This window comes from Balaenoptera borealis (genome assembly GCF_965194805.1).
Source record: "Balaenoptera borealis genome assembly, chromosome: 11".
Classification (NCBI taxonomy): domain Eukaryota; kingdom Metazoa; phylum Chordata; class Mammalia; order Artiodactyla; family Balaenopteridae; genus Balaenoptera; species Balaenoptera borealis.
This window is the reverse complement of record NC_138868.1, coordinates 2,950,541-2,975,898: the sequence shown is the minus strand read 5'-3', so window position 1 is coordinate 2,975,898 and position 25,358 is coordinate 2,950,541. Positions and strand designations below refer to the sequence as shown.

The 25,358-nt window shown below is 57.8% G+C and overlaps 1 protein-coding gene across 1 annotated transcript in view; it reads right to left on the bottom strand.

The window, feature by feature from the left end:
* SHANK2 (SH3 and multiple ankyrin repeat domains 2) overlaps positions 1-25,358 on the bottom strand; it is a 478,101-nt gene that overhangs the window by 244,607 nt on the left and 208,136 nt on the right. The window contains exon 12 of the mRNA XM_082342199.1: positions 24,815-24,881. Within this exon, the coding sequence (XP_082198325.1) occupies positions 24,815-24,881 (67 nt within the window). The remainder of the gene's footprint in view (positions 1-24,814; positions 24,882-25,358) is intronic.

Below are 25,358 nucleotides of genomic sequence, written 5' to 3'. Positions count from 1 at the left end.
GAACCCTAATCCCAACGTGGTGACATTTGGAGGAGGGGACTTCGGAGGTGATGAGGTCATGAGGGTGGAGCCCCCATGGTGGGATTAGTGCCCTTATAAGAAGCCAGACCGCTAGCTTGCTCTCCTTCTGACATGTGAGGACACAGCAGGCAGCAGGCCGTCTGCATGGCGGGAAGAGGGTGGTGATCGGAACCGACCATGCTGGCCCGGATCTCGGGTTTCCTGCCTCCACAGCTGTGAGAAATAAACATCTGCTGTTTAGAAGTCGCTGAGTCTGTGGGGCTTTGTCACAGCAGCCTGAGCTGACTCAGACAATCCTCCTTTGAGACCCCCAGGAGTGGGTTTGAGGGGCCCTGGAGATGCTGGGAAGGCCAGAGTAGTCAGACCTGCAGCCTCACTGAGGGCAGCCGGAGAGATTCAACCCCTAATCCTGGGTCTGGCTCACGGGCACTTGGGGAAGCGAGTACACAGGAGAGAAAAGATGGTGCAGAATTCAGCAAAGTCTAAACTCAGCCTGACCAAGAATCTGGAGCATGTGAGCCTAGAATGTCCCTGTTCTGAAGGGACACAGAAAGAACACAGCGGACTGAGTGAGGAATCCACCTGTGAGTGAGTGGGCTTAGGTGTGCTGTCCTGCCAGAGAGAGCATGGAAGTTGTCACCAGGACACCTGCCTTAGGGAGCTTCCCTGGGCCGCCCAGCCTTGACGAGATGCAGCAGCCTCGTTACCCAGCAACCCCCAGTCGCCAGGCAAAGATGGGGTCTTGAGTGGAATCCACATCTTTTCCCAGAGTCTGCTATTCCTACCCACCTCAAGCTGCTTTCCCTGCCCACACGCCCTTTACAAAAATTGAGAAACTGCCTCAGTGTCCTCATCTGTAAACTTTTCACTGTTTAGTTTGACAAAAGGAACTTTATTTGCTTAAATAATTTAAATAAAATTTAACTTAAAAATAAATGATGGCAGTGACATCAGTGCAATAAATAAATATATGTTAATACCTTCATTTAAATTAATTTAACTTTTTATTTTATTATGGGAAAAAAACCAATAAAAGAACAAAAAAGCGACTTAGAAAGAAAAGGAAATTCCATACTTAGTCACGGCAAAGCAGAGAGAACTGCCTAAAAGTTGCTGAACTAGGACCATTACGCCCTCCTTTCCTTTGGCTTTCCAGCTCTGCTAGGTTTTATCCCGGGGTTGGGGGGGGGCAGGTGGTTATTATATCGTCCAGACTCATTACGTTATTAAAATATGTGGGCGGCTCCTCCTACCCGCCCAGCTTGCCCAGTCCCTGGGCGGGGCCTCCCTGGATGCCTGCTCCCTGGGGGACTCACCTCTCCCCGACGGCGTCCCCTGCAGCAGCCACGGGGCGGGGCAGACGCGAGAGGCAGGGGCTGCGGCGAGCCAGGCATCTTCAAGACCACCCCGGACCCTGTGGGGACCACCCGGCATCGCCTTCAAGGAAGGCGGCTGAGAAGTGCTGTTCCCCTTACAGCCTGAACCTGACCACTGTCTCGCCAAACGAGTGAGCCTGTCCTTCCCTCCTTCCTTCCCTCCTTCCTTCCTTCCTTCCTTCCTTCCCTCCTCCCTTCCCTCCTTCCCTCCTCCCTTCCTTCCTTCCTTCCCTCCTCCCTTCCCTCCTTCCCTCCTCCCTTCCTTCCTTCCTTCCTCCCTCCCTCCTTCCCTCCTTCCTTCCTTCCTTCCTTCCTTCCCTCCTCCCTTCCCTCCTTCCCTCCTCCCTTCCTTCCTTCCTTCCTCCCTCCCTCCTTCCCTCCTTCCTTCCTTCCTCCCTTCCCTCCTCCCTTCCTCCCTCCCTCCTTCCCTCCTTCCTTCCTTCCTCCCTTCCTTCCTTCCTCCCTCCTTCCCTCCTCCCTTCTTCCCTTCCCTCCTCCCTCCCTCCCTCTCTTCCTTCCTTCCTTCCTTCCTCCCTCCTTCCCTCCTCCCTTCTTCCCTTCCCTCCTCCCTCCCTCCCTCTCTTCCTTCCTTCCTTCCTTCCTTCCTTCCCTCCTCCCTTCCCTCCTTCCCTCCTCCCTTCCTTCCTTCCTTCCTTCCTCCCTCCCTCCTTCCCTCCTTCCTTCCTTCCTTCCTTCCCTCCTCCCTTCCCTCCTCCCTTCCTTCCTTCCTTCCTCCCTCCCTCCTTCCCTCCTTCCTTCCTTCCTCCCTTCCTTCCTTCCTCCCTCCTTCCCTCCTCCCTTCTTCCCTTCCCTCCTCCCTCCCTCCCTCTCTTCCTTCCTTCCTTCCTTCCTCCCTCCTTCCCTCCTCCCTCCCTCCCTCCTTACCTCCCTCCCTCCCTCCCTCTCTTCCTTCCTCCCTCCCTCCTTCCCTCCTTCCTTCCTTCCTTCCTTCCCTCCTCCCTTCCCTCCTTCCCTCCTCCCTTCCTTCCTTCCTTCCTCCCTCCCTCCTTCCCTCCTTCCTTCCTTCCTCCCTTCCCTCCTCCCTTCCCTCCTCCCTTCCTTCCTTCCTTCCTCCCTCCCTCCTTCCTTCCTTCCTCCCTTCCTTCCTTCCTCCCTCCTTCCCTCCTCCCTTCTTCCCTTCCCTCCTCCCTCCCTCCCTCTCTTCCTTCCTTCCTTCCTTCCTCCCTCCTTCCCTCCTCCCTTCTTCCCTTCCCTCCTCCCTCCCTCCCTCTCTTCCTTCCTTCCTTCCTTCCTTCCCTCCTCCCTTTCCTCCTTCCCTCCTCCCTTCCTTCCTTCCTCCCTCCCTCCTTCCCTCCTTCCTTCCTTCCTTCCTTCCCTCCTCCCTTCCCTCCTCCCTTCCTTCCTTCCTTCCTCCCTCCCTCCTTCCCTCCTTCCTTCCTTCCTCCCTTCCTTCCTTCCTCCCTCCTTCCCTCCTCCCTTCTTCCCTTCCCTCCTCCCTCCCTCCCTCTCTTCCTTCCTTCCTTCCGTAGAAACTGAGCACCACCTTGGGCCAGGGGCTGCCCGGCCCCAAAGATCCAGCAGCAAGGATGATGCCTGAGTTTCTGCTCCCCCCCCACCACTGTGACTTCAATCATCAGATAAAATGTTCGGGGGCATCGGTCAGGGGGCCCCTCCCCTGTGGTCCCAGCTCCCGAGTGGCTCCCCAAGCAGCCGATCCACCCCTGGGCTCTGGTATCACCGTCCTCCTCTCCCTGCAGTTACTATGTGGTGGGGGGGGGGGGGCGGGTGGTTCTCCACCATCCTTCAGGCTCCTGAGCTGTCAGCACATTGGTGATGAGGTCCCTGCCCTGTCTGAAGGCCCCGCAGTGCCCCGTGTTCTGGAGTGGACTCCAAGGCACTCATCACAAGGGAGCCGTCCAGGTCTACACCCTCCCGGCAAAACACGGGCATCAACCCCAGACGGCACAGCTGGGCCGCTCCCTGCCAACGGGAAAGCAGGAAGCAGAATAAAACTCGGGGACACGATCCCATGTTTCCTCTTGGCACCAAATGGGGGGGATGGTTTAGGAGGAACCTAGACACAGGAGAAGAGAAGACAGGAGGCTTCTGTGAGAAGTGGGTGATTAGCATTCTGGAGCCAAGATGGAAATGCAAACCAAGGGGGCAGATAAGACCCAGGAACATTCAGGACTAACATTTGGCTACACAGACAGTCCCAAGTGTTTCTCTGTGTTGATTTTCCAGAAAGTCAAAATTACGATTTGCTGCGGACCTCAGCAATTCACGCACCCAAGGATGCGTCTGAGGATCTGAGGGCAGCAACCTCCAAGGAGGGAGGGTAAAACCAAAAGTCATATCTCAGCAAGAATGACTTTTCTTATCAGTTCATGAAAGGAGCTGGGAACAAACCAACCAAGAGCAGACATTAGTCATCACTAAAGGTCCCTTTGGGTGTGAGTTTTCCTGTGTTTTACTGTCACCAGTGCAAGATAACAGCTCCTGCAGAAATGGCAGCGTCCAGAACGAAGCCCCCAAGTAATTCCCATTGGGATGGGCAGTTCTGGACAGGAGAGCCCCGAGCAAGTGCGAGGCCCTAAACCTTCCTTTCCCGCTAACGGCCGCCTAACTTCATCATGTCCTGGTGAATGACCCTCTGATTTCTCCCTCAGTGGGACCACCAGCCCCAGCTGGGCCGCAGGTACGGCTTCTCCTCTTGCCCAGGGACTCGCTCACAGGGTGAGGCCGTGTTCCATCTCATGAAAAGCACAGGCCGTCTTGCTGGTGAGCAGAGATGCCCACACAACCGGGACTCGTGCTCCAAAGGCAGGTCTGTCGGGCTCTCGAGGGATCTAGTGTCAGAAACATTTTCATAGGGGTTCCTGGAGACAGCCGCCCTCCCGTGGCATGGCTGGGCACAGCCCGGCTGTTAGGCAGGTCCCACCGGCCCTGAGGACGTGGTCCTGTGGGAGCAGAGCCCCGGGGACATTTCTAGGTAAGAGATGAGGGCCCAGGAGCGAACCCACTGGCGTTTCACCCCCTCACCGTGGCTCACTCCAAAAGATGCAGGAGCCAGGAGCTGGCAATTCAGGGAAGCAGATGCCAACTGAGTAACACCTATGTGGGCCCCAGAGCGCGACTGGGAGCCCGGGGGGATTTGAACCAGACCAGGTGTGCTTGAGAGGGGAGTGGGAGGTCCCTGGGGAAGGGACTCCCCACTCGGATTCTCCCAAACCCTAGAATAGACACGTCCGTCCTAAGTTGGGGGCTGGGAAGTGTTCGAGTGGTACCCACGCAGGAACAGATGCAGGCAGGGAGAGGAGGCGGGGGTGGGTGCCCATGAAAGGACTCCCGCCCACCCGAGTCCTTGGAAGAGTCCGGAACAGGTGGAGAGGCCAGGGAGGAGCCCCTGCAAGAGACCCAACTGCACACGAGCGGCAGGGCACAAGCAGGTCCGGAGGCCCGGGCCAGGGCCAGGGTTCCAGCACCAGAGGGGCAGGGGGGCAGCCTCGCATGCCCGAACAGGATGTGCAGCCAGGGAGCGCTTCCTGGTCTTCGGGTCACAGACGCCTCCCCAGGCCGCCGGCCCGGGACCAAGGGGTGAGCTCGGCCACTTTGCCTTTGGAGGACCGAGCCTATAGGTTTGCACTCATTACGCACCGAAGTCAGAGCCAACCGGACGCCCACCTCTCACCCCAGTAAAAGCCTCCCTGTAACATTTACCCCGCAGCACAGTCATTATTCTGTGACGATAGCTACAGCCTGGGCTTTTTTGTCTATGTCTCTGTAACATTTCCCAGGAAGGGTTTTGAGCGCTCAGCAACAATGCCCCAGGGACATGGCTGGTGGGTTTCCACGGCGGCCCCCAAGGCACCTGCGATGATGGTCCCCCCCTCCCGTCCCCGGCCGGATTCCACGTTCCGACAGCATGTCTGTCACCACTTCCTTCCATCACTGACTGCTGCCTCCCATGAAACTGATCAGTGCCAACGCTGGGTGAGCAGTTGGGTGGAATTACCGGGTGGACCCCTGGGCCGATCATGCAAATCCAGCAGCCTGCGGGCATTTGATGGCTTAATTAGAAACACAAATCGCAAGCAGTGATAGGAAGTTTCCTTTTCTCAGTTTTGTTTTCTCACTTTCAACAGTGTGGTCAAGAGCCTGCAGGTGAGTTATGTGCTCAACCTAGAAAAGGGCCCCACCTGCCCGGGGTCGGGGCGACACAGAGACATGGGCCACGGACCCAGAGCTGTGTGTGTGACCTGTTCTCGGACAAACCTGGCTTCCCACCCTGCGCCCTCCAGGGTAAGTCAGGCCAAGTCGTATCAACTCCAAGGACTTGGGCTCTCCCTCTGTGAACTGGGGTTTGTACTATAGTAACGAGTCCCTCTCCATCACCACCGCTTCAAGGCAGGCACGGCTCCGACAAGCGCTCCTCACCAGTTCCACCCAAGGGGGCTGACTGTCATTTTCCCCTGAGACACAGAGGACGCAACTACGGCACAGACAGGTTAAGTTACTAGCCCCCTAAAGGCACACAGCCCCTAAGTGGCAGAGTCAAGACGCAGACCAATAAGACGGGCTCCAGAGTCCATGCTCGTAGCTGGCATGTCGAGTTGCGCCGTGTCCACACCTGGTGGTGGGGGTGCAATCGGTGAGCACCCCCTGAGGACCACCTCATAGGAACTGCCTGTGCCAGGCCTAGGTCACCACGGCAGGACGGGGGCCCCAAGGCAGAAAGCCTCCTTCTCATCCTTAGCGGGCCCCTTCCGCTCAGCTGCCCGATTCCCACCCAGAGCGCCAGTGTCCTGGAACCAAGGGGCGGGGTTCCCAAAGGCAGAGGCCGTGTGCAGGTGGGCACCGCGTGCTATCAGCTGAACCGTGTCCCTCCGAAATCCATCTGTTGAAGCTCTAATCCCTGGTACCTACAACTGTGACTGTATTTGGAGGCAAGGTCTATATTTCTTTTTCTTTTTAACATCTTTGTTGGAGTATAATTGCTTTACAGTGCTGTGCTAGTTTCTGCTGTATAACAAAGTGAATCAGCTACATGCATATGTATGTCCCCATATGCCATCCCTCTTGCGTCTCCCTCCCACCCTCCCTATCCCACCCCGCTAGGTGGTCACAGAGCGCCGAGCTGATCTCCCTGTGCTGTGCGGATGCTTCCCACCAGGACGCAGGGTCTTTAATGAGGTGATTAGGGTAAATTATGAGGTCACTAGGGTGGGCCTTAATCTTACATGGCTGGTGTCCTTATAGGAAGAAGAGGTCAGGACACAGACACACACAGAGGGCCGACCCTGTGAAGACACAGGTAGCAGACGGCAGTCTTCACGCCGAGGAGAGAGGCCTCAGGAGGGATCAGCCCTGCCCACACCTGGATCTCGGATGCCAGCCTCCAGGACTGGAGACAAAAAATGCTGTTGTTTGAGCCGTGGGGTGGCAGCCCGAGCTGACCGATGCCCTGCAGAGCCCCACGACCTCGGCCAGTCCTCTGGACCAGCATGAATGACGGAGGCCGTGCCCGCAGGCAGGGGACGCAGGGCACGCACCACCTTGCCGTCATGAAACCGGTCGGGACCGACAGCTTCACGTGTCTCACTCGGGGTGGGGTGGGGAGGGGAACTGATGCTTCCAGACCAGGCTTGCACTGTGCGGGGCGAAGCTCTGTGCAGACCTGCCGGCCACCCAGCCTGTCTCTCCCACCTCACTGCCTGCTGCCCCTGCTCCCAGCCAGCCTCCAGGGCACACGGCTCCCGAGGGCGCCGGGGCGTGCTGCCTGCCCTGTGTCTGGCTGGGGCCTGATGCATGGCCGCGAGCAGAGGTATTCGTTGGGGCAGGCGGCTGCGCAGCTCAGGCACGTCACGCTCTGAGTCGTGGTCTCCGGACGTGGGGTGAACAGGGCAGCGGGTGGCCGAGTGACGGCAGCTCTGCGTAGAGCCCTCGCCATGGCCCTGCTGCTAGGTCACCGCGGGGGACGTGCGGGGCCCTTCACCTCCAGCAATTTGTGCCCCGTTCCTCTGCCTGAGACACCCTAGGCCCCCTCGTCCAGGAAACCCCTACACGCGGTACACAGTGACTCCTGCACTGGGGGTGACAGTGTCGTCTCCCCCGCTTCCAAATTCGTGTCCACCCAGAACCTGTGAAGGGGACCGTATTTGGAAATAGGGTCTTGGCAGATATAATGAGTTAAGATGAGGTTGTACTGGAGGAGGGTGGGTCCTCATCCCACGACTGGTGTCCTTATAAGAAGAGGACGCCCAGGGCGCCATGGAAGGGATTTTAGGATGAGCGGAACAGCAGGATCTGAGCGGTGGAAGCTCGCTCGGCCGGCAGTGCTCGGTAGCGAAGGGGGACAAAACCAGGGCTAAGACCACCATGGCCTGTTGCCGTGGTCCAGGTGACATAAGAACAAAAGCCCAAACCAGTGGGGAGGGAGGGGGCAGATTCAGAAAATACTTAGAGGGAAAACAGAGGGGAGTCCGGTGGACCGGATGGGGCAGCCAGGAAGAATCTAGACGGTCAGGGGTGACTGCTTCTCGTGCCCTGAGACGGGGACACACAGGGGGAAGGGCTGTTGGCCAGGAAGATGGTGTATCCGTTTTTTAGGGCTGCTGCGACAAAGCCCCACGGGCTGGGGACTTAAACAACAGATTTATTGTCCGGTCCTCGAGGGTGGAAGTCTGAGATGGAGGTGTCGGCGGGTGGGTTCCCTCGGGGGCTGGGAGGGAGAATCTCTTCCCCGTCTTCCCTGCCGTTGCTGGAGATTTCTTGGCCATCTTTGGGGATCCTTGGCTTGGAGAAGCATCACCCCCACCTCGGCCTTCATCTTCACAGGCCGTTCTCCCTGTGTGCAAGTCTGTCCCCAGATGTCCCCTTTTGATAAGGACCTACTGGATTAGGGTCCACCCTAATGGCCTAACTTGATGACCTCTGTAAAGACCCTATTTTCAAATAAGGCCACATTCTGAGGTACGGGGCGTTAGGACTCTTAACTTATGGCTTTGGGGGGACACAATTCAGCCCGCAACAGATGGCAGCCTGGGGTGCAGCGAGGGGTCTGGGCTACCCGGGTGGGTGGATCCCGCACGCAGGAGGTGGGTCTGAGGGTCTGGGCAGAGGTCAGGGGAGAGCTCTGCCAGCCACCTGCACAGAGGGTTAGGGTGCAGGGGGGGCGGGTGGGTGGTGGTGGTGGGGAGAGAGGGCAGAACGTGGACACAGCCTGTGCCCGGGCAGTCTACCTGCACCGAGCCCACGTCTGACTCTCACGGAGGCCGTGAGCCCCTGGCCCCAGACCCTGACGATCCCCTAACCCATCTGCCGAACCGGCCAGGCAGGAAAAGAGGAAACGGAGATTTGGAGAAATAAAAACAACTGTGTCTCTGACTGGAAGAGAAGAAACCCTAAACACAGCAGAGGGAGATATGCCCGGCCCTCCCGGGCCCCTGCGGGGTTTTATGGGAAACCGTGGAAACGTACGGCAGGAGGGGGCTGGAGATGGGCAGGGAGAGAGGCAAAGTCCTTCTCTGACCTTGACGGAGAGATTCTCTGAAAGCCTCTGTGATTTCCAAATAAGATGCCCTTTAATATTTAAAGCAAAGATGCACCCCATCCTCGGAGGCAATACCATCTTGAAAGGATCCTTTGAAATCCTTAGAAGGTAGAGCCAGGGTTATTTTAAGGTTAAGAACTCTTGTTCATTCAACAAATACAGATCCAGGGCACCGTCTCTGAAGAGCGTGGGGCGGGGCTGTTGCCTGGCTTCGTCATGATGATACAGCCCACGTGCTGTCCATCACGGGCACCACTGGTGGGTCTGGACAGAGTCCCATAATCAATCACGTGCGGATTCCTGCAGGGGACGGATGGACCATCACACAAAGTAGGGTAAACAAAGGGTATAAATAGCCTCAAATCAGTTCAGGTCAAGTTTGACTGCCAATGAGTTATGAACACGCTTTCGCTTCTGAGATCTTTTTTTGGATAAAGGGGGTGGATCCTGCATCGTCTGACGGCCTGTGGGGTGAAGAGTGGAGCATGGGAGTGGAGACACCCTGCCCTAAAGGTACCTGCTCCCAACCCTGAAGTTTGCAGAGAAGGGTTAACAGCAGAAAAGGAAGGAAAAACATGTGTGTGAAGAGGAAACGCAAGCAGGAGAGGCTGGGAGCTGGGGGCTCCGGGTGGGAGGAAGCAGAAAAGGACAAAGCTCCTTCCAGAAAGGGCCCGGCGGGAACGGCGAGGGCCACACAGGCGCCCTCCACAGACCACGGTCTTGGTGCACAGGGGCCACGGGCCATGGGAAAGGGGTGACCAGTCCCTGAGCAGTCCCTGGACCACGTTCATACCCACTCTCTGGCGTGTGTCCTCTAAGCCAAGGACACCTATGGTTCCCTCCTCACCCCCTCCCCCTCCCCCGTTTGGCCAATTCAAACTGATTTGTAGTCATTCTCATCTGTCACTGGCTTAAGTGTCATGGGCTCCTTTGTTGGTGCTGAAATCGGGGATCGCGCTTGGGCAGGGCAAAGAGCTGGGGCTCTCTTGGCTTGCCACAAGGAAGGGAGCCGGTGACACCCCCAAAGAACCCGCTTCCTCAGGGCAGGACGAGCACACACCCCTAGTGTTCATCCCCTCTACACAGTCCTTCATTCTACTCATTACCCTCCAATCAGCCCAAACACCAAAAAGATCGGAGATGGTCACAGGCGCCGACGGAAAGGGGAGGAGTGCAGGCAGTCCCCGAGTCCGTCTGGTACCGCTGCTTGCTGGATGGTGGCCCCCACGGGAGGTGAAACCTGCAGTTTGGACCCATGCCATTCACAGGATAACGCTTGCGGTTCCCCAAAGAACCATTGCCATGACAACTGTGGCGTCCCAGAACTCAGGGACTATTCTGAGACACTAAGCCGTGAGCTCTACCTTTAAACGAATTTGATACGATTGGCTTTGACCGTGGTAGCATTCTCTGGCAAGACGCGTGAGCAGCAGACGGAGGGAAGTCTGCCCACGGCTGACACTCAAAAAGCCCCCACGAGCGACATCTGTTCGGGAGACAAGAGGACGCAGTGGCCCGAGACATGTCATGAGCGAACTAAGGAAACGGAAATGGCAGGTCTCAGGCCGGGAGCGGGCAGGATCCCTGACCCTTCAGCCAATGGCTCGGGGCAGGTGGGAGACGCTGCCGACATCCAAGGCTATTTCACGAGAGAAATGCTGAGCCGAACCACCTGGGAGACGTCCCTTCCTCAGCATCGCTGCAAAGACCCCGATGGAGGGCAAGCGCCCACGGCAGCCGCCGTCACCCTTCGCTCTCACCGTTCTCCCAACTTCTTGCCAGTTCACATAAAACTTTGCTGCTGTTTGAGAACATCCCACAGGGCCAGGATGCTAAATGGTGACGCCGAGAAGACAAAATTGTGTTTGTTCCCAGCACCAGTGACCTGTGGTCAGCACGATGGACAAACCATCCTCACCGACACTGGACGGTCGGTGACAGAAACACGTGTGGCCAGAAAGACGGCAGGGTCTGGGCGGGGGTAGGGGATGCAGGACTTCAATACAAAGCATGCCTTTGACGGAATGAAGAGAATATACGTCTAAATATGTCACCCGACGTTTACTGGATGCCCACTCTGTCCCAGGCCCTACAGGCAATGGATACCAAGAACCTCGCTGCCAACCACAGCTGTCCCTAGCTCTGAGCGACGGTGGTGAATTCTACTGAAACAAGCCAGCCGAGCAAGCATTTAGAGGCAGGACGTCCTCTCTTGGGGCCACAGGCGTGGCCCCCCCCCAAGGCTCTGACTGCCTCTTAGCCTGGTCCATCTGAACACTGATAAGTGCCCTTACCCCCTAGCCTTGGAGAATTCCAGAAGGACTCGGAGCCCTTCACACCAGCTTTGGTGCTGTCTGGGATCTGTCCACCTGGCGGAGCGGATCTAAGCGTGGCCCCAGCGAGAACTGAGCAAACATTATCGCCTGCCCCCCACTCCCACCCCAAGCCCTTGGTCACACAATTTTGTCATCACTCTTCCTCATCGATATTTTAGTATCTGTTCTGGGCACCAAAAAGGACATTGATAAATTCGTAACAAAAGGAGCAAAACACAGTGTTCTGAAATTTTTTTCCCCTTCTGGAGCACATCCATGTCGAATTTGTCTTCCACTAGCTGGAAAACTCTACAAGAAAGCAGGGCATGTGACGGACAAGAGGCAGAGTCGTAGACCTGGGCTTGAACCCCGACCTCACCCCAGCGATGAGCATGGGATCCTGGGGAAGTCATCAAGCTGCCTGAGCCAAATTTCTGTAGGAACCGCCTACTGTGCTCACCAGCACTTGGCACCTGCCCTTCTCTGGTCCTTTCTCTGGTGCAGCATCCTTCCCCACCCCGCTGGCTGCAGGGTGACCACAGAACCTAGAACCGGCCATCGGCCAACAACGAATGATGGCACCGCGATTTAAGGGAAGGGCTGGTTCCCTGCCCTCAGCCCAGCTCTGGCCGCACCCTGCCCCTCCAGGCCGTGGTATTTGTCCAGACTTCCCTTCCCAGCTCTCCCGCGGAGGACCCCCGTGGACTTCCCAAAGTTCTGGTCCAGGGGAAGGAAAACGCTTTCTGGGTCTACTTATCGTCCTTTTCCTGGACGCCCCCATCTGGGTGGCCTCCTTGGTCAGGGCACCCCGTGTGGCCAATGGCCCCAGGGATGAGTGTAAATTGATGTCTGTTTTGTGCCTGGACCCGGATGACTGAGAACTTGACACTCATCACCCCATGAGCCAAGACAGGATGATTTTCTCTTCTTCGGCCTCCCTTCTGACCACCTGATGCTCCCTTAGCATCAATGTGTCCCTTCTAGCCTGGCTAAAATCGGCACCGCTTCTGTGCCCATGTGGACAATTCTTCTTTCTCGAAAGCCACCTCAAGCGTCTTTCCACTCCCTCTCATTAAACCCAGAATAGAAACCTTTTTCTGCATTCAGTCGAATTCTACCCCACACAGTCTTCTAAGCCCTCAGCCTGCGTATGAGATCAAACACTTGCAAAGCCACGAAGAACTTCAAGACAAGACACTTAGTTCTCTCTGTTTGAATTTGGGCTCAGCCCTAATCATAAAAGAGCCCCCAGTGCAGCCGTGGGACAGAGTGGAGACAGCGCTCACGCCTGCAGTGGCTGCTGAGACCGGGAGAGACACTGGGGCTCCCCCAAGGTCCCACAGATGAGTCCAGCTGGAACCCATGTCCTCCTGGCACTTGGCCTAATGTTTCTTCTGGTCCCACTACCCAGCCGCCTTCGCGCCTTCCCGACAAGGAAGCTTCCTGTGCCTGTTTCCTGACATAGTTGAGATGTGCACCCTCCAGGTGGTTCTACGCCACAAAGTCCAGAAATTCCGGGGTGTGTGTGTTTTCCCTAAAGGCCACGTGGGGCTTTGCCAGGCTTGCTGAGAACGGATGGGTCCTTAAAAGCAGGACACCAGGGGAGGGACCCCCTCTCCTGGCATCAGGACACCAGCCTGACGGGGACCTTGTCTGGGGTCCTGTAGTTGCTCCGAGGCTTGGTGAGTCAGGGACCCTACAACGGAAGGTCGTAGGTGAGGGGTCAGAGCAGAGCCCAGATGGGACACAGCACTCTCGCTATGGTGGTAAAGGACGGGGAGTGGTCCAAAGCCTGGTCTCGGGAGCACCCCATAGAGCCCAGGGGACCGTGCACCCCGATTTCTGGGAAATAAGCTTCTACTCTGAATGCAGAAGGGAATCCTGCAAACGGGAGAAAACGTGGCAGGGTAGGGCCCCTGCTGGGAGAACCACGGGGCAGGCGGGGGTGACCCACGGAGGCGGCAAAGGTGCCCTGGGAAAGGGGGTGGGTGGACAGAGGGCCGCAGGTGGGTGGGCCAGCAGCCGTCTGCGCCGCGTGGAAGCGGCCCAGGTGGGCGGCATCGAGGAATTTCCACCTGGAGGTGGACGGGTCTTCCTAGTGCGGCCTGGGGGTGCGTGCCTGGGGGAGCCGAGGGCCATCTGCTCTGGCTGGTCCTTTGACCCCACAGGGAGTGCCCCGGGCTGGGGTGAAAAGATGCAGCTCCTGGTGCCACTGACCGAGCGGAGCAGCCTCGTGGGAGCCCTGGCTCTCTGAATCACAGGTTCCCGTCCCCAGAACGTGGGGCCCCGGGTCGGGGTCCCACTGCTTCCTGATGACGGGCATCCTGCTGGGAAGGAGGCTTCTCGTCCCCGCCCCCCAACTCAGGCCAGGCACGGGACCTCCTGGGGGCGGCCTGGGTTTCTGGAGGCGTCTGTAAGGTTCCTCTGGACTCCTTCACGTTCTGAGTCTGGGTTTCCCTGGGGTCACCAACTGTCACCCCCTCAAAAGACAACTACTTCCGAAAACACCCCGACCTTCTACAGCTGTCACCATGAAGACTGCGGGGGGAGGGCGCGTGCAAACCTTAAGGCAGAGGTGACTCTCCGAGGAGCCTGGCCTGTCCTCTTTTCAGGAGGTCCCACTAGACCTTCTCCCCAGACGTGGGAATTAAGGGTGGGCAGTGCGTTCCAGAGCCCTGGTCTCCTTCGGCTGTACTGGATCCTTCGTCTGTGACACAGATGCACTTAACTCACTAGTGCTAAAGCAGAGTTTGAAAACCACCCCCTAGAGGGACATACTGAGGACCAGAGTTAGGGCACAGGTCAGCCAGCATGGAGGAGGAGGGGGAGGGGGAGGTGGTCAAGGGGAAGGAAGAGGAAGGGATCCTGAGGGACGAGCAGGTGGAGAGGTGCTGGGTGAGCCAGAGGTAAGTACCACTGTTCCTCGTCCTACAGGCCACTCGTTAAGGCACATCTCGGAGCAGCATGGAAACCGGTTTTCCTGGATGAAATGGCTCAGATAAAGAGCCCAGGCTGGAATTGGCCAAGGGCTGCTCTCCTTGGAAGGTCCCGTCACTGCTGTGCCGGCTCTGGGACGGGAGCCTGCACCAGCTCCCGTTGACCTGGTGTCAACAGGAGACAGACCGGGGCCGGGGCAACTGGGCTGGTGGGTGCACAGGGGGCATGGGCTCTGCAGGCAGAACCCAGAAGGTGCTGGTAAAATCAGCCAAGAGCACTGGGGGTGGGGGAAGGACGGGTGCCCTCGGAGCCCTGCTGGAAGGTGGCGGCTTGTCCGCGGGGAAGTGCTCCTCTGTGCGCAGCCTTGGGGAGCTGCCTGCCGACCCCCCAGGAGGCAGGACTGCCGGTGAGCGGGGGAAGCAGCAAACTCGGGAGGGGGGAGGGAGGGTCCAGGATGCACAAAGGGTCAAGGACAGCATCGTGGCAGCTAAGGGTGGCTCGGTCCAAACCCCAGCTCCCTGTGACCTCGACGTGGAACGCATTTCTGAGTCTGGGAGCCTCACTCTCCTCATCTGTGAAATGGGGACAGCGACAGTGCCACCTCGCTGGCAGGGATCGAACAAAAGCAGTGAGCGCGATCCAGGCATGAAAGGGCACCGACACAGCACTAACTGTTTCCGCTGTTCAGAGCAAGACAGCCTGTTGCCTCCTCCTCCAAGGAGCCATCCCGACTCTACGGCCCATTGGGGTTCGCTGCCCCTAACGCTGGCTTCAGCCCCTCCCCACTCCCTCCCGCAGGCATAGACATTCTCCACCTGCAGGGAATCGACCACCAAAAGTCCAGCCCTTCAGCTGGGACACGATGTCCACCAGGAGGACAGTCACGGTGGGAGAATGGCGAGGGGTGGAGAAAAGCCAGAGCCCGGCCGAGAAGACCCGGGGGCCGGGAGAGGGGAGGGGAGGCCCAGCAGAGCTGCAGGAAGCAGGGTGAGTGGCACAGCCAGGGACCCTAGGGCACTCACTCACTCCTTCGCGCTCTCGGACCCACTTCCGCTGGGTCTGAGCACGGCCTCAGAGAAAGGAAAGGATGGGCCTGGGCTGAGACGTGTGTCCCAGGACACGGGCTCAGAGGCCGGGTCTTGGAAGCAGGCCCGAGGATCAGATACAGTGGGTGCTCGGGGTCGGAGAGGAGCCCCCCTGGAGAGGGAATGCAGAGGTGCAGCGGCCTGCAGTCCGGGGGTGCCTTCCACCTGTGCCCGGGACCACCCCGTCAGGACCGCAGCTATGGCTCCCACACGGGCCGGTGTCCACCCTGCTGCAGGGGCCTTGGGGGGCGTTCCCGTAGTTGGTCGGGGGAGGGGGTACTTGTCACAGGGGGTGGGCAGGGGCCAGACTCCCTAAATGTCCAGCAGTCGTGCGACAGTCAATGAGTTGTGAGTGACCCTCCAGACGTTCGTAGAGACGCAAAGCCTGCTTATCTGAGCATAACCTCCCGCCCACCCCGACTCAACAGACACACTGCCTTCTGCACGGATATTCACTGAGTTCTCCGGAAATGCAGCTGCTACGTAAGTGGAAGAGCGTTCGTGGTGTTTGGTCCGGAACTTTGCCAAGCACAGCTCACGATTTCGGGAAACCGCGGCACCGGTGGCTGGCGGGCCCTCCTGGTGTCACAGCTGCCCGAGGCGCTCAGGGACGTGAGGCTGAGTGCACTTGGAGGGGAAGAGCGCCCACCTCTGGCCTAGGCCCTGCTGCGTGGGACACCCTCTCGCGGACGCGCAGGCCACCTCCCCGCCCATCCCTCTCTGCCTTCCGTTCCTTACAGGACAGTTAGGATGTTACGCCGATTTTTAAAAATTCCATGTGTGTGTTAGGTTATGTTCTCTATGAATCTCACTCTCGGACAATGAAGGCGGTGCTACGCGATAATGGTTATAAAACGCGCTGGGGCCTGAGGTGCTCGAGAGACACGGCACGGGCAGGTGCTCACCTTGAAGGCAGTTGTGCAGAGAATGTGTGGTTAAGGCCGGGGGGAGATGGGGGGGTCTCTGGGGCTCCCGCTTGTCCGCAGGGGATGGAGTCGGGGAGGGGTCTTCCCCAGGGGCCCAAACTGCACAGGAGCGGGAAACAAATAGCCGAGAAAGGCTCAGGTTTGGGGACCAGTTCAACCCAGAGGACGGGGAGGAGCAGAAGTGTGCAGACAGAGGTGGGCGGATCCTCTGAGCACCTCTGGTGGGACACGTGCTCCGGCAGCCACGCACATCCCCTGCACGGGGGGCCATCACAGCCGGGGACACCTTGGAGGACGCGTCCCCAGCCCGGGCCTCCACCAGGCAGCGTTCCAAGGCCGCATGCATGTGAAGGGGCCAGGGAGAGCCCCAGGGGCAGAACACGGGCAATAACGACAAAGCAGGGGAAACACACCGGGCACAGGGGGTCAAGGCCTCACGGCCGCTGCTGCACCCTCTCGGGACCAAGACGACGAGTGTCCCCGGGAGTCCAGTGAACAGAGCATCTGGGACAGACCAAGGCCACCGTGGATCCCCAGTGGACACTCACCGGACACCAGGGCTGGGAGTCGGCCATCCCGACAGAACACAAGAGCAACCCTCGTGTGGGGTCACAAACGGGCATCCCCTTAGCTTGCGCCCCGGGGCATCAGCTATGTTCCAGGATTTGGGGATAAACTCAGAGACAGCTATGCCTGGGGGAGGGGAGGGGAGCTACAGCAGCGAGCACATGACCACACACCCAGAGCGGGACGATGGAGACCCCGGGCGGCACACAGAAGAGGGGGGCTGGCGGCACCGGACACGGCAAGGAGGGAGCCACGCGCACTCGGCTGGACGAGGCATCCGGCACGGGTGGCCCACACGCACCGCACAGCTCCCTTGGTCCCGAGAGGGCGGTGACACGGGAGCAGAATCAGCCGTGACGGGGCGACAGCGGGCTGCTCGCATCTGCTCAGGCTGCTCCGTCTGCTGGGGCTCTAGCACGCCTCCCTCCCTCAGCAACTTGCCTTGAAAATACTCTCTGGGCGTCCAGGCAACAGCTGTGAGGGCCGCATCATTCTAGGGAACAAACTAGCCCAGCTTTCCTTGGGAAGGCTCGTTCTGTAAGCTCACAAGGGGAAGACTCGGCAGTGCCGACCCCAAACGAGCCAATCTGATGACATGAAGCAGGTTAGAACGGTGGGTTTTCCCCAGGACCTGCCGGCTCTGCATGCAAACAAAGGGTGCCGTGCACACTTAATATCATTGCTACGTTTCATGGTAAGTAGCATATTTTACAGTCCAAATGCCAGGAAATCTGAATGCTGCTTTCAAATCGGATCTATTTTATTTCACAGCAGGTGAATAGCTACCAAGCAGGTATTATTATTATTTTTTAAAGCATCATGGCTCCGTATCAGCACAGATGTTACATTCTCACACATAAACACACACACACCGCCCCCCCCCAAGAATAATGCATTAAGAAATCTGTTTGAAAACACCTCCCTCTCTTCATCATCTATACATAACTAAAACGTAATTACATAGCCACTCCGTCTCGAAACCTAGCAACAGTATCCAAGCGATCCTTGGGCGGCTCGTCAGACACCCAAACTCACACATCAGCTCAATGGACTTCATTTAAAAAAAGCAAAACCTCTCGCTTCTCTCCCCGTAGCTGCGGAAGGACAAGATATAGGAAAACAAACCTTGTTCCGCTGAAGAAGAACAACCCATGTCATTTAATCCATCTGACACTGCATCTCCCCACAGAGCCAGGCAAAAACAAAAATAACAAAGGTGGTAAAAAATAGGTTATCCCAGTCCAAAGCTCATCAGCTTGCAACATGCTTAATCTTTGCATGACTATTTCGGATTCGAGCTCCCCAGCTCCCCAGCAGCCTTGCTTTGGGGGACCTCCATCCTACAGAAGCCATCGCAAATGCTCGATGGCAAAAGCTTTTAAGACCTGCTGGGCTCATGGATTCAGCCGCAGCTCAGCAATGGATGACAACAAGCAAGATTAACTTGGGTATTCACGCTCGCTTTTAAACCATCACTTTCTCTGAGTAAGCAAATGAGATAACCAAATGGAGGTCACGTTTAATTTTTTTAAAGAGGAAGGGAGTTTAAAAAAAAAAACAAAAAAAAATGAACCACAGCTCCGGTGAGCAGCAACATACACGCTGGCCGGGCTGTGAACAGAACGCTTCACGACAAGATGCAATCTCTCTTTTAAAGGGATAGGGTTCTATCTACACGGCGAGCTGGATCCACTTCCGGATTCTACAGACCTCGGAGGGCCCATGAATCACCTCCTGTGTTTCAATACGGTTAGCGTCTTCCCCTAGAGCCACAGCGGAGCTTGCTCAGTGCCCTGATTTCTCGGCCGGGGCACTTTTGTGTCTGGAAAACGAAGGCTGGCTCCACGAAGGTGGCTTGAGGCGGGGGGATATTCGAGCCGTTAAAGGGACTTTTTCAGAAAGGCATCCCATTGATTAGGCTGCATGCAGAAAGTCAGGAAAATGTGTAGCGTTTCAATGTGCTCACTCTGAACACCAAAATCAACCCCACGCCTAACTTGGCATCTGGGGGATCCTTCCACCATGTTTACCTTCAGAAATGCAACCCAACACGATTTAGGCAAAGGTGAGTCTTACCTTCATTTCCTCTGAGTTCAGGATCCTGACGTGTGGAGCTGTGTTCTCCAGAATGGTGTCCCAGCCCCCACTGAGCCCCACTAAATATCTGATAAACACAAGCCTGCTAGCAAGCACCACGGGCACCTCCTGACAGAGGCAAGAGCCAGCAGCCCCAGATACAGGACGTGAGTCCCCATTCCTCTGGATCGCTGCTACGCTGTGGTACAGCTTATAAGTCAAATTTTGCTGAAGATCATAAGGTAGAAACACGGCCCCCGCCCCATCCCTCGCCAGCACCCCAACCGTGATTCCTGAGGCTGCAACAAGAGGCAAACGGCCTGTGAAGTTCCCCAGCGATCATACCAGACACCTACCACTCAAGAGTCCGGGGGGGGCAGACGAAAGAGAGCCCTGACCAAGAAAGACTCTGACAGCACCCTCCCAGGTCACAGGGGGTCAGGGAAGCCAAGCCACAGAAGCTGGAGCGGAAAAGCCATGTGGCCAGGGAGCCTCACACACGACCAACTGGAGACCCCCAACCTCATGTGGCCCCAGGAAGACCTGCTGTGTGGGCGGAGAGCACTGCCCCCAGCGCCACCCACTGCCCCGTGCCCCCGCCTCTGACGATGCTTGGGGGGCAGAGAACATTCCACTCTGGCAAACACATCCAAGCCAGGAATCGATCTGCCCACAAGGGCTCGGCTCCTTGACACCCCACTCCAGGTGCCGGGAAATCGGGATTTTATGTCAAGAAGAGCGGGCGGGGAGGGGCTGAATGCGGAGTGGGAACACCGGCGGGGGAGGGGGTCACTCATTCAGCGGACATTTACTGAGGCCCCACTGTGCGCCAGGCGCTGTAACAGCCCAGAGTGACAGTCATACAGCAATGTGAGTGCCCTCCGGGGGGTTGATGGCAGCCCCCAAAAGACGTGTCCGAGTCCTAATCCCTGGATCCTATCATCGGGACCTTATTTGGAAGCAGGGTCTTTGCAGATGTAATTAGTCTCAGGATCTCAAGAAGAGATGGTCCCGGATTTCAGGTGGGCCCACAATATAGAGGCTGATGGCCTTACCAGAGGAAGCAGAGGAGATCTGGGACACGGCAGAGAGGAAGGCGGTGTGAAGGAGCAGGGAGGCATCTCCTTGGCCCCAGGAATGCCAAGCACTGGCAGCTACCATCAGGAGCTGGGAGAGAGGCGAGGAAGGAACCTGACCTGGAGCATCCAGAGGCAAACAGCCCTGCCGACACCTTGACTTTGGACTTCCAGCCTCCAGAACCGCGAGAGAATACATTTCGGCTGTTTGAAGCCACCCAGTTGGTGGCATTTTGTTATGGCAGCCCCATCCTCGTGTTCTGTGCAAGCCCACCAGAGATGGGGGCAGGGCAGGCAGGCCTGGAGGGTCCCGGGAAGCAGAGGTAGACTGGGGCTCAGATGTCCAGCGTCAGAACTGCTGGAGGATGGAAAACGGCGATGGCAGGGGGCCACCCCAGACCTCCTGGGTCAGGTTCTCGGTGGGGAGGGGCTGCTCTGAGCACCTGCTTTCTACACAAGCTCCCCAGGGGCACCCACACCTGGCACGTGCTGCCGGCCACTGGGGAGCCTCGGAGGGTTTCTGCCGGCGCGTCAAGAACAGTCAGGAACAGGAAAGAACTCCCCATCTAGGGGATCGACTGCCAGAAACACAGAAGGCTCGCTGGGGTGGGGGACGAAAAAGCAAACAAGGTGGCTGGGGACTGGGACGTGGGGGAAGCGGGGTGCATGCAACAATCACAGAGGTGGGGAGCTGCTTTTCTGAGCAGACGTGCGCCGTTCTCCCTGGGAGAGCGGTTCATGGGCAGTTGCCGGTTTGGAAGGTCCGGGGTCTGCGGTCCTTTCAACGAACTCCTGAACCCCGGGGGCAGGGAGGCAAGGAGGACATCGCCCTCTGTGTCATCAGCTCCTAAAGGGCCAGGCCTGGGACAAACGAATGTTTCCGAAGCCCCAGATGAGCAGGGGGCCCAAGGGGAGAGAATGCACCAAGAAATGCTCCTGGAAAGACGGCGGTGGAGGGGAAAGAGGAGGCCCCTTAGGAACTTGCCAGTTCACCTCCTCCCAGGCCTTCCAGGGGTGTTCAAGCACAGCACAGCGGGGAGAAAGGCTGCCTCCGCCTTTCCCGGGAGGCGTGAATTCTCCTCGAGACTGGAACGAACTGGGGGGCAGGGGTGTCGGAGTTCTGGACCAATGACTTCTGAGGTTTTCCCGTCAGAACTCTTGCCTTCGGTCGCCGCACGGAGGTGGCTCTACCCCCAAAGCTTGTCCTCCTGCCTCCTGTTCTCTGTCCCCCCTCCAGAGAACAGCTTGCAGGCCGACCCTGACCCCGCAGGGGAGAAGCGGTCCCGGTGCCCTTGAATATGTCACAGCGGGAGAGAAGCACCGGGCTCGACATTTCTCTTTGAAATGTGAAAACTAAATGTGGAAGCCAGGGAGGAATCAGGACTAGGAGAGAAAACAATGGGCTCCGTAGGTGAGGGCTTAACCTGGGCCTTGGATGAAGACAGGGAGGCTCTAGGGCAGGATTTCCCCCCTGAAAACCCACCCACGGGCGGTGAGAGGCCTGCCTGAGCCGCGAAGCCTTTTCCGGGGTCGTCCTGACGGCACAGCTCGGGGCTGCTGGTCTGCAGGGCCCGTACCTCAGTCCTAATCCTACTGATTCTCGGATGACCCCTCTGCAGCCCCCAGGCCCAGCCTCACGCTGCCGCCGAAGTGTCCTCCTCCTCCCCTGCCCCTGCCCTCTCAGCCCACCTGGGGAGCAGAGTTCGGCGGAGAGATGCTCAACTCTGGCCGCCACAGAGCGCTAAGCCTGAACCAGGAGGCCCAGAGGAGAACTTCCTGTGGGACCATCCCCTGTCAGCGGTCTGGGACCCAAGAACCCTCTTCTTCCCTCTCCCTCCCTCCACCCACGCGTCCAGCCCCGGTTCCAGCGCCAGCCTGTGTGAAGACCCCCAACCGCCCCTGCCCAAGCCTGTGTTGCTGCCTGAAGCCCTGGAGTGCAGCCCCCTGTTCTAGGCTCACAGGGAGGCAGGGAGACTGGTGGTGGAGAGCCCAGAGCCCCCCAGAGTCATGTGAGCCTGGCTTCAAGGCCTGGCCCAGCCAATCACTCTACCACGTGGTTCTGGGAGAGTCCCGCCTGGGAGATGCCACTGGAGCCCTGCCCACACCCACTGGCACTCAGTGCGCCGGGTACATGGGCCACTTGCCCCTACGGGCACCTGCGTCTCCCCGAGGAGGGTCCTCCCTGGCACGGAGCAGGCCTGAACTAACAGGAACTTGACCGGGTGGGTAAATATACAAGTCACCTCGCCCCTGGGGTGAGACAAGGCCAAGGCGCGCTCCCGCGACCCCCCCGGAGGTCCTGATGGGACTGGGTCTCGGGTGCCTGCGGTACCTCCTCGTTAAGGCACCTGAGCTGGCGTCCTGTCCCTTCCAGACTTACTCTCCGTGCTCCCACCGCTGCCGCCTGGCACCACCTCCACGGCAAACCACTTCCCTCAAATCCTTGCCTCAAGGTCTGCTTCGGGGGAAACTCAACCCAAGTGCCACGTCCCATGTCAGCTTCGTCCTTGGTCACACGCAGACAGCGACCGCATCCTTGGAGGAGCATGGGATGCTGGGCTCGCAGGCTCAGAAAGGGTTGGCTGTTTCCCTGGGCTTATTCCTTCCCCCAGAGGCAGGGCGGCTTTCTGAGATGGCAGGCACCGACCCGCACGCGGGACTTAGCCAGACTCACACGGGGGGTGGGACAGCGCCAGACCCTCCCCCCCGCCACACCCAGCAACCAGCCTCGCCGGTAACGAGGGGAGATGCAAAGCTGGGGGGGCCTCAGGGCACAGAGCAAACAACCGGGTTCAAAGCTCGAGGTTTAGTTAACACGACGCTGGATCGGGATCTTAGGATGGATTTACTGTGCGTCTGAGAATGAATGCATTGAGTGACATCTGCACCCACGAGGGACCCACAGCTTCCGTGCCCTTCATCGCCTCTCTGTGAAATTTTCAATAGAATCCACTTAAACGGCACAGTTTGCTAGTTCACGATCACAGATGCTGAGTCAGACGACCCAGAGGAGAGCAGAGGACTCTTTTTTCCCCTTCTTTGGAGATGCTGAAAGGACCCGGCAGGGAAGCAGATTTTCCGTACTATCCTTTCCCTTCGGGACACGCCAGGGAAAGCCCACGGCGCAGGTAACGAGGGGCATGGATTGATAGGAGAAGCCACCCCACATCCTCACTGAGCCCCAGGGCGTCTACAAAGGTACAGCAGGCAGACCTCAAACCTCAACCTCCGCACCATGACCCACGGAAGTCACTCGTGCCCACCGTGACTACCCCATCTTTCGACAGGGCAAGCCCTTTACAGTTTAAAGAAATCATTGATTCGAGTGGGTGAGTGGTGATTAAAATGTGTTCACCCAACAAACAGGTATTATTTTTATAATAAGAAAACCTGTTTGTAGAGAGGTGTTTGCATCCCAGATAGGAAATGGGAGAGACAAGCCAGGAACCTCCCCGACCTGGGTTTTAACATGGGCACTTTTTGAGCAGGATGGGTTCATGGCTGGGGTGGGGAGGGGTGTGAATGTGTAGGGCAGGGCTTGGGGGCAGGGGGTGGAGTCCCTAGTTTCTCTCGGCTCCCTTCCGACGGCTGGGTAAGGAAACCACATCACGCCTCCCCCTGGCGTGCGGGCCCCAGGCAAGGGAAAGTGAAAACAACGAGGGTAGGTAGCCCCAAGTTTGTCACCATCGCAGAAACTCGGAGATCCAGGGGTCCTTGGGGCCATTAACCATCCCGCGGTCATGCTTGGGGCCTGCACACCTGTCTTCTTGGATGCCTGCCCCTGCTCAACAGAGTTCCCATTCCCTTCACAGGAACCGGTATTTTTAGACCTCAAGCCAACCCTGTCCGACTGTACCGCTCTCTCGTCTTAGGGGGGTGGTGGTTAGAGTTGCAGAGCTCAGTTCATTTCCTAAAGCACTTTGCGGGCGTGAACTCGCCCATCTGCACAATGTGCTTAGGAAGATGCTGATGTGGCCATGGCAGAGGCCCGGATCTCAGAGCAATTAGGAGGTCCGCCCCGGCTCGCGGGAGGGCTCGCGTCAGCATCGGGCGCAGCCTCTGGGGGGCCCCGATGCTCGGCCCAGGGGACCGGATGAGGCAAGCAGGCATCCAGCTCCGCATCCTTGTGCGATTCTCAGGGGCAGGCGGGCGCCCGCCAGACACTCGACACGGCAAAGACTGGACAGCCAAACACACGGAATCGCTCGCCCCCAGCCCCAAACTCAGGGTGAGGGGCACAGGCAACAAGACACAGACGCCATCTGGCTACTTCTCCAGGCGCCCTGGAGCCCCGCTGCCCCTCCCACCCCCCCCGATGGGATGGCACCATCTTGAAATCTCACCGCTGCTGGTCCAGTAGGACTGCTCCCCGCTGCATGTCCTGTGTAAGCCCGGGGCTGGAGGAAACAGGCCAGCGGGCTCTTCCAAGATGCAAGACTGGGCCCAGCCGCCGGCAGGGCGATGGGAGAGGGGAGGAGCCCCAGAGACAGTCCTCCTGGTTGGCACGAGGGGTACTAGAAAGGGGAGTGGTCATCAGCAGACAGTGGGAGGGATGCAGAGGAGGGAGGGGAGGGGACGCCCCTGGCTCTTTCCTGCTTCATGTCGGTGCCATCTCTCACTTTGAATGGAATCATGCACGTTACAGAGTCTTCCCATAAGCCCGTCTCCATGAGTTGCAAAGTGATCTGGTTCTCTGGACGGCGAGCAATGCCTTGCGGCTACTGCCGGCGTCCTCGCCTGACGGCTAAGGTTTTCCTTACCCCAACCCCGCCAAGAGTTACGAAACCGGAGCAACAGAGGCGGGGAAGATGCCAGCACTCTGCTTTCCGTGAAGTTTTGCTAAAAGCAGACTCTGAACCAATCTAACGAGGCGACCAATCAAACGGAACCCCTCACAGTTCATTCGCCACCGGCCTACTCACCGATGTCGGTTTCCTTGTGGTTCTTGATGTACTCAGCCAGCTCGAAGTTACCAGCTATGATCGCCACCTGCAAGAGAGAGAATCACGTTAAAGCGCCGAGTGCAGGACACTCTTCCACATCCTGACGGCCTGACAGCAGAATGAGCCCAAACAGAACTTCCTTTTTGAAAAACAAGAGATACTCCCTTTTTTCCGGTTTATTGAGATACCGTTGATACCCAGCACTAAGTTGAAGGTGTACGGCATAATGACTTGACTTACATATTTTGCGAAATGATGACCACATTAAGTTTAGTTCAGGTCCATCCCCTCATATGGTTCCAAAAATTTTTTTTCTTTGTGATGAGAACATGGGGGATCTACTGTCTTAGCAACCTTCACGTGTACCACACAGCAGCATTACCTGTAACCATCGTGCTGAATGTGACATCCCCAGGCTAATTTATCTTGTAACTGGAAGTCCAACTTTGGACCACCTTCAACCACTTCCACCACCCCCTGCCTCTGGGAACCACAGATCTGATCTCTTTTTCTATGAGTTTGG